The sequence below is a fragment of the Neolamprologus brichardi genome, chromosome 6, assembly GCF_056152115.1.
Source record: "Neolamprologus brichardi isolate AB-2024 chromosome 6, ASM5615211v1, whole genome shotgun sequence".
NCBI classification, from domain to species: Eukaryota; Metazoa; Chordata; class Actinopteri; order Cichliformes; family Cichlidae; genus Neolamprologus; species Neolamprologus brichardi.
The window spans coordinates 36,332,796-36,349,964 of record NC_142109.1 but is presented as its reverse complement, the minus strand read 5'-3'; the positions used below and the strand labels follow the sequence as shown (position 1 = coordinate 36,349,964).

The following is a 17,169-nucleotide window of genomic DNA, read 5'->3' as shown; positions in this document are numbered from 1 at the left end:
TCACTATCACAGACAGACGAGAATCTCTTAGTCTGTTCATTTATAGGTTTAGTCTGTGTTGTGTTGGGCTCTTGAATAAAAACTCCTGCTCAAGTGATAACTTGGAGCAATAATTATTTTAACCTCCTAGGACCTGCGTTCACATATGTGGACATCACATTTTGGGTTATTTAGACCAAAATACTCAATTTTGCTCTATAAGGGCCTGATATCCACCTACGAGGACATTTCACTGCTACTGTTATATCAAATTTTTAAACAAATATCCTCATGTGGCTCTGATTTTTCTTAGAAACAAAAATCAGGTAAAAACAAAATCTGTTAATTCTTTGTTACATTCATCAGGTCCCAATCAGCCCAAATATCAAAGAGAAATTAAAAATGCTGCTGTGGAAGAGTTCGGGTCTTAGGAGGTTAATACAGTTTTCTCGTGGCTGTTTACATGCCAACCCATTTCCTGTTTAGTGGGTAAGTACTGCCACCTAGTGGCGCATGCATGTACATCAGTGTAGATTACGTCACATCCCCCTCACTGAAGTTAGGTTGGTTCATTCTTTTGCTCTTCAAAGAAAAAAACGCAGCTGCATGATATTTTTCCAGTACAGACCGCGGCTTGTCAGGAAACATAAACTTTGGTATTTTCATAAACACCTTCTTTTACACTCTTAACACAGGTTGAACATTCTTGTCCTTTTAACCTCCTGAGACCTGAACTCTTCACCAGCAGCAGTTTTCATTTCTCTTTGATATTTGGGCTGATTGGGGCCAGATTTTTTAAATTGATTATTATTGATTATTATTTTAATTATTTTTTTGCATCTATTTGAAAGAGTGAGTGTAAATACAAAACATGATTTTATTTTATATGCTAGAATATGCAGGAAATAGGTTTAAATGTTAAACACATTTCTTCAAGTCAAAGACTGTTGCATATAATATCATTTTTGCCAAATGCAATGTGCATAAAGTTAAAAGATTAAAACTAATAAAACAATTTTAAAAATATTTTTTTTATTTGATTACATTTCATTTGATGATTAAGCAGAAAAAATGTCTGTTGCTTTGTTACATATTCAGGTTGTGTATCATGTTTTTGAAAAATACTAAGTAATGAAGCAACTAATTACTTTTCAAAATAAGTAATCAGTAAAGTAATTGGATTGCTTTCTTGGAGAAGTAATCAGTAATTAGTAACTATTTTCAAGTAACTTGGCCAACGCTGAGTGTTACACACGTTAGTGCAGGCACGTGCAGAGGGGGGGCCGCCCCTTTCCTGATGGGTCCCCAAAGTGCCCTTTTGTTGAGGCAACATTTTAAAAAAAAAATATTTATTTATTTTTTATGTGTGTGTGCGTGCGGAGTCCTGTCTGTGCCCCTCAACAATAATATTTAACTATTAGTCACAGTTTTGCTAAATAAAAGGATCTGGCTTGCATCAGTCACATGATCACATTTAACCAATGATCGCACCCGCATTTTTTGCGGTCCGGAACTGTAAGAGAAACAGAAGTTAACTCAGAGACACAGACTGATGCGACACAACCAGTAAGTAGGTGCACAGCGTACACTGTAGTCTATAGCACACAGTATTAGCTTATTATGTACACGTTGGTATGTTGAAACAAACGAGCGTGCTGTGTGTGCAACAGCACAAACATTACCTGTCCTTTTATTATAGTTTTGTCTGAATGCTTAAACACTAACTGTGATTCTTACAGCACAATTCCTAAAACTATTAACACTTACAGCAAAACCACTCACTGAGTTTGCAAATCTAAAAGCACAAACACTGCTTTGCACTCAGTTTGCCATTTTGTAACACACACTTTGCAAACCTGTAGCTACAATCCACTGCACAGCACAACTGTAAACACAACTCACTGCTTTACACTCAATTACCAAATTTCCAACACACTCCTAGCAAAATTATACACATGTATGGCTATCATTAACACTATTTTGCCAACTGTCTGGCACACTTACACATGTGAAAACTGTTTTAGATAATTAGTCCACTTTGCAATCAGCCTAAGCACTATAATACAGGCCACAGGTAAGCTGTCTATGTGGAGTACAATGGAAGGAGCAGTAAGAGTGAGAAGAGTGAGAATCAGAGGAGGCCGAGGGAGAGGACGTGGAGGTGAAGAAGCAAGAGGGTTAGAGGAAGTTAGAGGAAGAGGACAAGGAGGAGCAAGAAGAGGACGAGGTGGGGGGAGAGGAAGGGTAAGAAGAGTAAGAAACAGAATAACTGATGACATCAGAGCTACAATAGTGGACCATGTCATCAACCATGGGATGACCCTGAGGGAAGCTGGCCAACGGGTTCAGCCTAAACTGAGCCGCTACACTGTGGCAAGCATCATTAGGACATTTCAAAATGAGAATCGGTAAGTACTTTGTAGCACTGCCATACTCTAATGAGAAACACAACAGTACCATACATGCAAAAATACTGAAATTGTTACTTTACAGAATTGCTTGACGTCCAGATGTTGGGGGCAGAGAAAGATGTTCACTCCAGAGCAAGAGACCCATATAGTGAACATGGTGATTGCCAATAATGCAATAAGACTGCGCGAAATACAGCAGCGCATAATTGATAATGACACCATCTTTCAAAATATACACAGTGCAAGCATTTCTACACTAAGTCGTGTACTTGCGCGCCACAGAATTAGAATGAAGCAAATTTACAGAGTTCCTTTCGAGAGAAACACAGAACGTGTAAAGCAACTGCGATATGACTCTGTGCAGGTAAGCTAGTGTCATTGGTTCTGAATTTGGAAGTGCATACTGTAGTGCTGTGCATGGGCCTGATGTGTTGCATTTGTTTTGTCTTGTCCAGAGAGTGATGGAACTAGATGCAGATGCAACGGGACATGAGCTACTTTTTGTAGATGAGGCCGGTTTTAACCTCAGTAAAACCAGGAGACGTGGCAGGAACATAATTGGACACCGTGCCATCATCAGTGTCCCAGGACAACGTGGTGGTAACATAACCATGTGTGCAGCTATAAGCCAAAATGGTGTTGTTCACCATCATGCAATCATAGGCCCATACAACACTGCACACATTATTGCACTCCTGGACACGTTGCATGACATGCTCACTGTTCAGAGACCAGAGCAGACCCGATATGTCATCATATGGGACAATGTTAGTTTCCATAGGGCTGCTTTGGTCCGCAACTGGTTTACAGACCACCCATCCTTGATGGCACTCAACCTCCCTCCATACTCTCCATTCTTAAATCCCATCGAGGAGTTCTTCTCTGCCTGGCGCTGGAAAGTGTACGACCGTCATCCTCATCAACAGGTAGCCCTTTTACAGGCAATGGAGGAGGCATGTGGAGATATTGACCAGGCATCATGTCAGGCCTGGATACGGCATTCAAGGAGATATTTTCCCCGGTGCCTTGGACTGGAGGATATCGCATGCGATGTGGACGAAATTTTGTGGCCGGACCCAGAAAGACGACATGATGTAGGCTGGTTGTCTTTTTATTTCCTTTTTTTGTGAAATTCCTATTTTGTGTTCTGACTTTGTCTTGGTTTTGATGAGTGTGAATAAACACCAATACTTGAAGTTTGGATCCTTGTATGTTTACATGACACTATGACAAAAGTGTGACCTCAAATTGACATCTGTACACAGAGAAAGCAAAAGCCAGATGTGTTTTGTATTCATACCATCAGTGTGCAGTTGGCGCATTGTGTGCTTAGTAGATGATGGCTTGTGTGTACTGTTTGATACGAAAACACCATTTTTACGAAGGTGTGCAGAGTTAATCTAGCTGTGTTCGCTTTTGCAAGAGAACTACAATGTTTTGATAATTGGGTGACAGGTTTTCTTATTTGTGTGCAGAGTTTTGCAAAAATAGCCAATAGTTACAAAAAATGTGCTTAAGCAATCAGAAAAAACTGTAACTGCACAAGTAGTGCTGGTCACAGCTGCTGGCTACCTGTGTAAGGCTGTCATGGGTCTGTAGCTCTGTCACCGTTTTAGGGAACATATTTAGTTTTAAAGTAAGTTTCCGGGCTTTTCCTGCCCGTTTCCTGGGATTATATTTCACTAAAAAACCATCTAATATGCATGTCCACATAATTATGCATTATTATAATTATAATATATTAAAAAACACACGCTGTATTTTAAAGAAAATACATTAAGAAGCAGATTATATTAGATTTATATTTTAAACAAGACAAAATTTGGATTTTACAGCAGTAAAATTATTGTATCTCTACAGTTTAAAATGTAATAAGCTTTGCCCCTGCACAGAGTGGATCGTGAAACAAATGGAATCATCATAAATACATTATTTCATATTTATTACTTCCCCCTCCTCATTGCTTTATTATTGTAGCTCTAGTAATAAATAATAATGTAAGGATTCTGGATCAGCACCATAGTGTATACAGTATTCTGAAGAAGGTCTAAAATGTCCCTGTGTGTGTGTGCATGTGTGTGTTTTATTTAGATGGATTTTTAAAAAAAAATATTACTCATGATATAACATTGTGCAGACATGGCTGGTAAGGACATGAGGAGGAAACAGTAGAGCTGTGTGAGGCTACTAAAGGCAGAGCTATAACATTTTTCTGTCATCATTTTATTATAGATTAAGTGCTGGAGTTGTTAGGTGTGGATAATTAGATTATAGTTTATTGCAATAGCAAGTTGTGCCTTGTTCTCAGATAGACAGCAAGTGGAGAGTGATATATGAGATGATGGGATGGAAGGAAGAAGAGAAGCAAAGAGTGATTCACAGGCAGAGCCTAAATTATTTCTCACAGTTTTTGTTGGCTTATGGTTCCAAGCGCTGTCACCAATCTTTGCATTTTGTTATTATCTCATGACACTTGTTTAATCAGCTACCATCTCTCCTGTGGACTTTTTACTGTCTACAGTCTCAGATCAACACAGCCCTGCCCTCCAGCACTATCAGCAGCAACGTTGTACCCATCAGGTAAAACATCGGCTACGTTTGCTTTGCCTTGTCGCCACCTCACAACAGTGATATAGTATGATGTGATCCCATATTAGATTCTTGATGAATGTGTGTTGTTATTCAGCCTGGTTCAATGTGCCCCTTTTTAACTTTGAGCACCCGCCCCTTTAAACCTCTCTGCACGGCCCTGCGTTAGTGTTACTCGTCTCTGTCGCTCATTGTCACCTGGAAACAGGAAGATGATTTGCTAAACTGTGTGTTTATACATCAGCTTTACTATGTGAACTGAGTCTGAGCTTTTTGAGGAAGAACATTTTTAATTTTCTCATATTAATCAATGTGTGTAACTATTAATCACTAAGTGTTGGTGAGTTTCTTTAGTGCACTTCAAACTTCTTCTTTTGAGGTGAACTGTTGTTTCTGCTTTATGGTCAAATATCTATAGTCATCACTCGCGTCACAATGATGAGTTAAAGTTTTTGTGGCTGTTGTAAAAAATAATTCAAATTTTACTAGTTTGTTGAAAATGTGAGCAAGTTTTAGAACAACTGAGTTTACACTGCAGGTTCCAATAGACCAAGTTCAACAAAGGAGTCTGTGGCCGACACGTTCCTGGTTTCCTAAAGAAATGTTTCCAGTTGAATTATGACTTGAAGATTGTTTTATGTATTACAGTTTTTTCTGAATGCTTAAACCCTAACTGTGATTCTTATAGCACATTTTTTAAAACTATTAATACTTATAGCAAAACCACTCACTGAGTTTGCAAAGCTAAAAGCACAAACACTGCTTTGCACTCAGTTTGCCATTTTGTAACACACACTTTGCAAACCTGTAGCTACAATTCACTGCACAGCACTCTTTATGCAGAACTGTAAACACAACTCACTGCTTTACACTCAATTACCAAATTTCCAACACACTCCTAACAAAACTATACACGTTTAAGGCCATTATTTACACTATTTTGCCAACTGTCTGGCACACTGTCACATGTGAAAACTGTTTTAGATAATTAGTCCACTTTGCAATCAGCCTAAGCACTATAATACAGGCCACAGGTAAGCTGTCTATGTGGAGTACAATAGAAGGAGCAGTAAGAGTGAGAAGAGTGAGAATCAGAGGAGGCCGAGGGAGAGGACGTGGAGGTGAAGAAGCAAGAGGGTTAGAGGAAGTTAGAGGAAGAGGACAAGGAGGAGCAAGAAGAGGACGAGGAGGGGAAAGAGGAAGGGTAAGAAGAGTAAGAAACAGAATAACTGATGACATCAGAGCTACAATAGTGGACCATGTCATCAACCATGGGATGACCCTGAGGGAAGCTGGCCAACGGGTTCAGCCTAAACTGAGCCGCTACACCGTGGCAAGCATCATTAGGACATTTCGAAATGAGAATCAGTAAGTACTTTGTAGCACTGCCATACTCTAATGAGAAACACAACAGTACCATACATGCAAAAATACTGAAATTGTTACTTTACAGAATTGCTTGACGTCCAGATGTTGGGGGCAGAGGAAGCATGTTCACTGCAGAGCAAGAGACCCATATAGTGAACATGGTGATTGCCAATAATGCAATAAGACTGCGCGAAATACAGCAGCGCATAATTGATAATGACACCATCTTTCAAAATATACACAGTGCAAGCATTTCTGCACTAAGTCGTGTACTTGCAAATTTACAGAGTTCCTTTCGAGAGAAACACAGAACGTGTAAAGCAACTGCGATATGACTATGTGCAGGTAAGCTAGTGTCATTGGTTCTGAATTTGGAAGTGCATACTGTAGTGCTGTGCATGGGCCTGATGTGTTGCATTTGTTTTGTCTTGTCCAGAGAGTGATGGAACTAGAAGCAGATGCAACGGGACATGAGCTACTTTTTGTAGATGAGGCTGGTTTTAACCTCAGTAAAACCAGGAGACGTGGCAGGAACATTATTGGACACCGTGCCATCATCAATGTCCCAGGACAACGTGGTGGTAACATAACCATGTGTGCAGCTATAAGCCAAAATGGTGTTGTTCACCATCATGCAATCATAGGCCCATACAACACTGCACACATTATTGCACTCCTGGACACGTTGCATGACATGCTCACTGTTCAGAGACCAGAGCAGACCCGACATGTCATCATATGGGACAATGTTAGTTTCCATAGGGCTGCTTTGGTCCGCAACTGGTTTACAGACCACCCATCCTTGATGGCACTCAACCTCCCTCCATACTCTCCATTCTTAAATCCCATCGAGGAGTTCTTCTCTGCCTGGCGCTGGAAAGTGTACGACCGTCATCCTCATCAACAGGTAGCCCTTTTACAGGCAATGGAGGAGGCATGTGGAGATATTGACCAGGCATCATGTCAGGCCTGGATACGGCATTCAAGGAGATATTTTCCCCGGTGCCTTGGACTGGAGGATATCGCATGCGATGTGGACGAAATTTTGTGGCCGGACCCAGAAAGACGACATGATGTAGGCTGATTGTCTTTTTTTTCCTTTTTTTGGTGAAATTCCTATTTTGTGTTCTGACTTTGTCTTGGTTTTGATGAGTGTGAATAAACACCAATACTTGAAGTTTGGATCCTTGTATGTTTACATGACACTATGACAAAAGTGTGACCTCAAATTGACATCTGTACACAGAGAAAGCAAAAGCCAGATGTGTTTTGTATTCATACCATCAGTGTGCAGTTGGCGCATTGTGTGCTTAGTAGATGATGGCTTGTGTGTACTGTTTGATACGAAAACACCATTTTTACGAAGGTGTGAAGAGTTAATCTAGCTGTGTTCGCTTTTGCAAGAGAACTACAATGTTTTGATAATTGGGTGACAGGTTTTCTTATTTGTGTGTAGAGTTTTGCAAAAATAGCCAATAGTTACAAAAAAATGTGCTTAAGCAATCAGAAAAAACTGTAACTGCACAAGTAGTGCTGGTCACAGCTGCTGGCTACCTGTGTAAGGCTGTCATGGGTCTGTAGCTCTGTCACCGTTTTAGGGAACATATTTAGTTTTAAAGTAAGTTTCCGGGCTTTTCCTGCCTTTCTGGAGGGATTATATTTCACTAAAAAACGATCTAATATGCATGTCCACATAATTATGCAAATATTATAATATTTTTAAAAAACACACGCTGTGTTTTAAAGAACATACATTAAGAAGCAGATTATATTAGATTTATATTTTAAATAAGACAAAATTTGGATTTTACAGCAGTAAAATTATTGTATCTCTACAGTTTAAAATGTAATAAGCTTTGCTCCTGCACAGAGTGGATAGTGAAACAAATGGAATCATCATAAATACATTATTTCATATTTATCACTTCCCCCTCCTCATTGCTTTATTATTGTAGCTCTAGTAATAAATAATAATGTAAGGATTCTGGATCAGCACCGTGATGCCCATAGTGTATACAGTATTCTGAAGAAGGTCTAAAATGTCCCTGTGTGTGCATGTGTGTGTTTTATGTATATGGATTATTTTAAATATTATTCATGATATAACATTGTCCAGACATGGCTGGTAAGGACATGAGGAGGAAACAGTAGAGCTGTGTGAGGCTACTAAAGGCAGGGCTATAACATTTTTCTGTCATCATTTTATTATAGATTAAGTGCTGAGTTGTAGGTGTGGATAATTAGATTATAGTTTATTGCAATAGCAAGTTGTGCCTTGTTCTCAGATAGACAGCAAGTGGAGAGTGATATATGAAATGATGGGATGGAAGGAAGAAGAGAAGCAAAGAGTGATTCACAGGCAGAGCCTAAATTATTTCTCACAGTTTTTGTTGCCTTATGGTTCCAAGTGCTGTCACCAATCTTTGCATTTTGTTATTATCTCATGACACTTGTTTAATCAGCTACCATCTCTCCTATGGACTTTTTACTGTCTACAGTCTCAGATCAGCACAGCCCTGCCCTCCAGCACTATCAGCAGCAGCAGCAGCAGAAACCCCTCAACAGCAACGTTGTACCCATCAGGTAAAACATCGGCTACGTTTGCTCTGCCTTGTTGCCCATATTAGATTCTTGATGAATGTGTGTTGTTGTTATTCAGCCTGGTTCAATGTGCCCCTTTTTAACTTTGAGCACCCGCCCCTTTAAACCTCTCTGCACGGCCCTGCGTTAGTGTTACTCGTCTCTGTCGCTCATTGTCACCTGGAAACAGGAAGATGATTTGCTAAACTGTGTGTTTATACATCAGCTTTACTATGTGAACTGAGTCTGAGCTTTTTGAGGAAGAACATTTTTAATTTTCTCATATTAATCAATGTGTGTAACTATCAATCACTAAGTGTTGGTGAGTTTCTTTAGTGCACTTCAAACTTCTTCTTTTGAGGTGAACTGTTGTTTCTGCTTTATGGTCAAATATCTATAGTCATCACTCGCGTCACAATGATGAGTTAAAGTTTTTGTGGCTGTTGTAAAAAATAATTCAAATTTTACTATTTTGTTGAAAATGTGAGCAAGTTTTAGAACAACTGAGTTTACACTGCAGGTTCCAATAGACCAAGTTCAACAAAGGAGTCTGTGGCCGACACGTTCCTGGTTTCCTAAAGAAATGTTTCCAGTTGAATTATGACTTGAAGATTGTTTTATGTATTAAAAAAATAAAGACATAACAATGAACTCCTTCCAAAAAAGCATGAACGCTGCAAAAAATAAAACATTGATCCATAAATATCTGTCAGTGAGACAGAGTCAATCCCCTGCAGGAGTCTTTAGTACATGGAGAGCCTGCTCAGTGTGCTATAACGGCCTCAAGCACGGCACTTTTTGATAAAGATGAAGATAAAGAAAAGTCTTTTTCACAGTCAAGGGCTCCACATCATCTGATCTATAATGAAGGATGAGGCCACATAAAATTCACTGAGACAGAAATGATAGATCTGCCGTCTGATCTGGACCTTAGGCCTGGGCTGGTGGCTCATGGCTGGTTTGGCAAACACCAGGAACACAGCTGCTTTGTGCTGCTTTGCTTTCCCTTCATGTCGTTGCTTAGATCTGTGACTTTAACTAGCGTACTGCTTTTATCCTTTTTGTTAGGTTGTTCTTTTTTCGTTCCCTTTTGCTTAATTGTCCAGGCACCGGCTCACATTATACTCAGCTTCCTCCTTCTCTCGATTGTTTAGTTTAGTTTTTATGACTGAGCTGAGCTGATGTGTTATATGAATGGGTTAACAGGTGTTCTACTTATGTTTATAATAACTGTTAATAAGCCAACCTGTTAATGACCTGACCCACGTGTCTGTCTAAGTGTAACAGACCTGAGTGGATTTTTACTGAGTGGTACTGGTTTGGGGTAAATGTTACATGTTGTTGGATTTTCGTAAGATTAAAGCTCTCAGACTCACTACCCGTGTAGTTTATGTGGCGTAGAATTACACCATGTTTTCACCACACAGTAAAGATGTGAAGTTTAGATTTTTATCTTTATTTAAAAATACTTCATTACCTGTTTAGGACAGTCCCGTCTTTTTGAGAGGTTCAAAAGTATCTGACAAGCAGTTTCATGGGTGGGTGAGGCCTGTTCTAATTATTCTATCATTTGATAATAATCATCATCATAATAGGATGCCTTTCTAAAACCCAAGGTCACCTTACAGAGAGAAAAAAGAAAAAGTATTATTACTTAACATATTATTATTAGTAGTATTATTATTAAGGATACATCTGTCACCATCTTACAATGCTATGATTGCAGCCATTCCCCAACCCTGTGTGACCGGTACTCGTGGTCATTGATCAGTGGACAATTTGCATATTAATGATCATAACCTGACCTCCCGGCCATTGTTCCTTCACTGGGCTGGTTTCAGTCAAATGTGCTGTTCATAAGGTTGGAAACCTGCAGTCAGCTGAGACTGAAGGAGTCACCTGGATACGTCCAGATGAACAGAATCGACTTTTGGGTTATGTGTAGACAGTCAGTATTTTTGCTGTGTGTCACCAGCTGCACACAAATGACTCTTTATTGGATGCTTTTGTCATCATCAAGACTCAAACGTTTTTCACTCCATAGTGATGATTATTCTGACCCTGTTTGGTTTATCAGATTGAGTCTGTAACAGCATCATGACGGTTTTATGAAAAACTAGTCATACTAATCAAACCCCAGTTATAACTTGTTTTTCTCTATTTCAAGAGCCACAATGACCAGAAGAACTAGTCATCCACCAAGCAGAAGTCTTCATCTTCATCTGGTAATGACTAAGCAGGTTACAGCTCGCACAACTGAGGCTGTCGCAGCAGATATAGACATGTTCAAATAAGGGCATGAAGCCATTCAGAGGGTTTGGCCATCACCAGCCTGCCCTCTATAAAGGTGTCTTCTCCTTGTAGCTGCATCCACTGCAGCAGCATCTCGTCCTGAACAGAGCCTCCAGCGTCACTCAGACCTTTCTCCACCACTGCAGGTAACAAAGGTTTAATGATTGCAATTCAGAATAAACCACAGAGAGAATGTTTTTTCATCAAGTTCAGTGAAAATCTGCACTGAAAAAATGTTCAGACTAAGACCAAACTCATGTCTGTGAAACTGAGCCTAAAACTCTTATTTAGTCCTGACATCCTGCAAACTGTGAAAGGTTTTTGTTTTTTATTAAAGACACTTTAAAATTAATTTTAAGCAAACACCTCCTGAAAGAGCAGAGCTGTTAATCTGGTGAATGACGGTGAGTTTTGGAGAATAATCTGCAGATATTTGGACGCTGTTATATATTCACTCATCTAATTTTTCCATCCTTGTTAAACCCACTCAGATGGCTGCTCCTTACTGGGTTTCTGTAGCGGTCGTTGTTTTGATGACCGTTAGAAACGGTGAGACTGTGATTGACCAAAACCAGCTCGCACCAATTGTACAAGACATTCTGAACACGTGAGTGAAGTTTCTGTGAAATGCAGAAGAAAAACTGAACATGATGATGATGATGATGTTTACAGCAGCTGTTTTTAACAAAAACACTGTGAGCATACAGAGTAACATGTGACAAATATGATATTAAAAGTGTATCACACTGGACTCTAACACAGATCAGCCTCTGTTTAACTCTGTCCAAACTCTCAGGGAAACAAACCAACATTGTTGTGGTTTCATGTAAATCTTTCCAAATGAAATCAACATCAGAACCTGTGTGTGTCTTTTGGCAGGTACACACCTAGCTACAATGGTGCAAACAACAAAAGGTCAGTAACAAAGGTCACTTTAATCTGCAGCACAGAACTTACAGTGTGGTTTATAGTAACAGAAGCAAGCTGAGACTGACAGAACAAATGCATCATTACAAACTCTGTTATTGACAATAATAGTTTCTGTTATGTTCTTTAGCTCTGACACGCTGGGTGTTAGTGACACGAACATGAAACTGTCTTTAACCACAACCTGTCAATGTATCATGCAGACTTTATAGATCAATAAAACAAGCGTTGATTATTGAAGCAGGAGCATAAACACACAAACAGCTAAAAACAGGTGAGGTGCAGGTGGTAGAACACTTCATCCCAAACGTTGATTCTGTTCATCCAGCTGACTTCTTCAGTGTCAGCTGACTGCAGGTTTCCAACCTTATAAACATCCAGATGAACAGAATCAACTTTTTGTGGATTTCCTAACCTGATGCTTGAGCTGCATGAAGATGTGTTACTGTTACACTTTCAAAACAAACGAAAGATTTTAATCAATTTTCCAAAAGTCAGAAAAAGACAAAGAAAGGCAAAATGAGACTGAACTCACTTTGGCTGGTTTAACACTCTGAATACTTTAGTCTTCACGTTATAAATAAAATGTTTTACATGTGAATATTCTCTGTTTGCTTTGACAGAAAGTTTCCCATGTTCAGTGTGGCCGTGAGCGTCCCGTACAATGAACAAACAAACATGTATGATATGAGAAAAGTCACTGATGATGATGGTGGTGAAGAAGTGAAGAAGGATATTCTAAACTGTGACGTATACATAGGTAACAGAGTGGTGGCAGCCACAGTGCTGAAATGGCCCAATGTTTTCCATCAGTGTCCTAATAAACTTGTAGATTGGCCTGTCCCAAAAAAATGTAAGGGAAAGGAGATAAAGACATGGGCTGATATTGACAAATTTTGTGATAAAAAATATATTAAAAAAAATCTGAATCCTCAGGCTGTTCATGCTGAGTCCCGAACGCTGGACTATTTCAAAGAAAACGACCAAATTAGGAAAAACTCCAAAGATGATCTGATGGTTTTCTACGTCCGTGCCTCCCCATGTGATCAGACATGTACCAACCCAGGCAACGGTCGGAATATTCTCAGTAAAATACAACAGATAACGGAATGGACGAATTATGTTGTTGTGTTTTCAGATGTATTTAGACCTCGTAATGGTAAGCCCATACCTAAGAATAAACTGCGTGGATCACTTGAGAGGCTTGCGTATGCAATCGCAGAAGAAGGGACAAAGAAGGAAGATAAAATATCAAATGGTCTTCAGCATATATTCCGATGCTACAGGCAGCCAGAAATTAAGTGCTATAGCTGCAATTTCAATGGTGGTGTTACAGATCAATGTGTTTCATAAGGTAAGCAACCTGACAGCAAACTATCTGATGTTGGGAAAAGTCAGGAAAGAGGGAAAAGACAGAATCAGAGCAAGAAGAAGCAGAAGGGTAAAAGGCAGAGAGGAGGAGTGATGAGAGAAAAACATCAGAATTAACCAGAGAGGGAAAAAGAAAAACAGAAAATGTAATCCGTGCTTTGCATCGTTTTCCTGCATCAATGATAAACTTTTAAATGTGTGTTGGTCACAGCAAGATTAACATGTGCTCCTGAAATCACAGCTGCCATCGTGCACTCTGGTCATTCTCGTCCATGATACTGTCGGCGCCTCTGATTGTGTGAACTGAAACACAAACAGTGTGTGTGGAGCGAGTGTAATCCATTTATAGCCTCTGGTGCTGTCTCTGATTAAAGCTTAATAAACTGCATTAAAACATGTCACAGCTTGGATCTGGTCTGTCCTTCTTTTAAAGCTTGATGTTGAATCTTCTGTTTCTATGATTGAATATGAAGTTTGAGGTAAAGATGCTGCAGGTTTTCTATCCATGGGTCACTCCACAGAAACGCTGGTCATACAAACTGTCGGCTCCCACATTTGAAAGCCAACATGATAACCTTCTCCGGCCAGCGGTGTGGAGATCCAGCTTTTTAGATCCAATCACTCAAAAGGATCCTGTGGAAACAGCAGAGTTATTGAAACAGAATAAACAGAATCACATGAACACCAAACCAATGACCAAAGTTTATGGGTCATGTCACAAACCATTTGATTGCTGCTCCCAGGACTGCGCTCTTCTGGGCAGAGATCTCCGATGTTGTTCCCGGGATCTGCTGGAGCCACTCGCCTAGCTTGGGAGTCACCGCACCGAGTGCTCCGATTACCACGGGGACCACCGTCACCTTCACCCTCCACATCCTCTCCAGCTCTTCTCTGAGCCCTTGGTATTTCTCCAGCTTCTCGTGTTCCTTCTTCCTGATGCTGCTGTCGCTACATCGATCACTACGACCGTCTTCTTTCTTAGAAACAAAAATCAGGTAAAAACAAAATCTGCTAATTCTTTGTTACATTCATCGGGTCCCAATCAGCCCAAATATCAAAGAGAAATTAAAAATGCTGCTGTGGAAGAGTTCGGGTCTTAGGAGGTTAATACAGTTTTCTCGTGGCTGTTTACATGCCAACCCATTTTCTGTTTAGTGGGTAAGTACTGCCGCCTAGTGGCGCATGCATGTACATCAGTGTAGATGACGTCACATCCCCCTCACTGAAGTTAGGTTGGTACATTCATTTGCTCTTCAAAGAAAAAACGCAGCTGCATGATATTTTTCCCCAGTACAGACCGCGGCTTGTCAGGAAACATAAACTTTGGTATTTTCATAAACACCTTCTTTTACACTCTTAACACAGGTTGAACATTCTTGTCCTTTTAACCTCCTGAGACCCGAACTCTTCCACAGCAGCAGTTTTCATTTCTCTTTGATATTTGGGCTGATTGGGGCCAGATTTTTTTTATTTATTATTTTTGATATTTTAATTATTTTTTGAATCTTTTTGAAAGAGTGAGTGTAAACACAAAACATGATTATTTTATATGCTAGAATATGCAGGAAATAGGTTTAAATGTTAAACACATTTCTTCAAGTCAAAGACTGTTGCATATAATATCATTTTTGCCAAATGCAATGTGCATAAAGTTAAAAGATTAAAACTAATAAAACAATTTTAAAAAGATTTTTTCATTTGATGATTAAGCAGAAAAAATGTCTGTTGCTTCATTACATATTCAGGTTGTGTATCATGTTTTTAAAAAAATACTAAGTAATGAAGCAACTAATTACTTTTCAAAATAAGTAATCAGTAAAGTAATTGGATTGTAATCAGTAATTAGTAACTATTTTCAAGTAACTTGGCCAACGCTGAGTGTTACACACGTTAGTGTTACTCGTCTGCTGTCGCTCATTGTCACGAGAAACAGGAAGATGATTTGCTAAACTGTGTGTTTATACATCAGCTTTACTATGTGAACTGAGTCTGAACTTTTTGAGGAAAAACATTTTTAATTTTCTCATATTAATCAATGTGTGTAACTATCAACAGTGTTGGGAAGGTTACTTTTAAAATGTATTCCATTACAGATTACAGATTACAGATTACATGCCCCAAAATGTATTCTGAAACGTATTCCGTTACGTTACTCAATGAGAGTAACGTATTCTGAATACTTTGGATTACTTAATATATTATCATGCTGTTTACAACTACATGAATGTACTATTGCTGTGATTTATTACTGTTACTGAAGGTCCGCGGCTCCGAACCGTAGTAAAGGGACCTCTGGCTAATACGGTGGGTTCTGTGTCGGCTCGTAGCTGAAAACTAGCTTTACTTTGTTGTCTGGGTCAACTTTGCTAGCAGAGACAGAGAGAGGCGTTGAAAGGCTGCTCCAACGGAACTTATTGTTTCAGAGGAAAACACGAACACGGTGTACAGTCGAGTCTTAATAGCTTACTTACAGCTGGGCTCGTCAGGCTCTCTTCTTGGCTGCAGTGGTTATTATTATATTTACATGCTTCCAGCTCCCGTTTTTGCTCGATGACAGCTCGTACTTTTCCTTTTTCTCCCTCCCTCGCTCACAGACACATAACGTGTATGGCAGTCCATTCTCCCTGCAGCACGGACTACACTGCCCATGATGCTACATTCTTTAGAGCTATACCTGTAGCATTCTGCCTGTTAGCTTAGCACAACAACAAAAAGGCCTCTCTCACCCAGGAAACACACAGAGAGAGCGTCACCCTGTAACCATGGCAACCGTAACGCTGCCGCCTGGAACAACAGAACGTAGCTGTCAAACAAAACCCAAACAGTCCTGACCCGCCACAATATGAAACAGGGAAGTACCGCCGTGTAATCCATTTATTTCAACAAAGTAACTGTATTCTAAATACCACCTTTTTAAACGGTAACTGTAACGGAATACAGTTACTCATATTTTGTATTTTAAATACGTAACGGCGGTACATGTATTCCGTTACTCCCCAACACTGCCTATCAATCACTAAGTGTTGGTGAGTTTCTTTAGTGCACTTCTTAAGTTTTTCAAAGTAACACTTCAAACTTCTTCTTTTGAGGTGAACTGTTGTTTCTGCTTTATGATCAAATATCTATAGTCATCACTCGCGTCACAATGATGAGTTAAAGTTTTTGTGGCTGTTGTAAAAAATAATTCAAATTTTACTAGTTTGTTGAAAATGTGAGCAAGTTTTAGAACAACTGAGTTTACACTGCAGGTTCCAATAGACCAAGTTCAACACAGGAGTCTGTGGCCGACACGTTCCTGGTTTCCTAAAGAAATGTTTCCAGTTGAACTATGACTTGAAGATTGTTTTATGTATTAAAAAAATAAAGACATAACAATGAACTCCTTCCAAAAAAGCATGAACGTTGCAAAAAATAAAACATTGATCCATAAATATCTGTGTCAGTGAGACAGGACTCAAATGTTTTTCCCTCCATAGTGATGATTATTCTGACCCTGTTTGGTTTATCAGATTGAGTCTGTAACAGCATCATGACGGTTTTATGAAAAACTAGTCATACTAATCAAATCTCAGTCATAACTTGTTGTTTTTCTCTATTTCAAGAGCCAAAATGACCAGAAGAACTAGTCATCCACCAAGCAGAAGTCTTCATC

The 17,169-nt window shown here is 39.4% G+C and overlaps 1 protein-coding gene across 1 annotated transcript; it reads left to right on the top strand.

Moving 5' to 3' along the window:
* Positions 1–2,679: 2,679 nt before the first annotated feature.
* On the top strand, positions 2,680–13,552 carry LOC148102637 (uncharacterized). Its single transcript, XM_087842662.1, has 6 exons — positions 2,680–2,754; positions 2,846–3,371; positions 11,292–11,365; positions 11,711–11,826; positions 12,099–12,138; positions 12,774–13,552. The coding sequence occupies exons 1-6, from the start codon at positions 2,680–2,682 to the stop codon at positions 13,497–13,499; spliced, it is 1,557 nt and encodes a 518-aa protein (XP_087698788.1). The 3' UTR covers positions 13,500–13,552.
* The last annotated feature ends 3,617 nt before the right edge of the window (positions 13,553–17,169 follow it).

Coding starts and splice junctions, on each gene's coding strand:
- LOC148102637 (XM_087842662.1), top strand. CDS start 2,680: ATGAAGCAAATTTACAGAGTTCCTTTCGAGAGAAACACAGAACGTGTA. Junction 3,372..11,291: donor AGATATTGACCAGGCATCAT/GTCAGGCCTGGA, acceptor TTCTCCTTGTAG/CTGCATCCACTGCAGCAGCA. Junction 12,139..12,773: donor GTGCAAACAACAAAAGGTCA/GTAACAAAGGTC, acceptor TTTGACAGAAAG/TTTCCCATGTTCAGTGTGGC.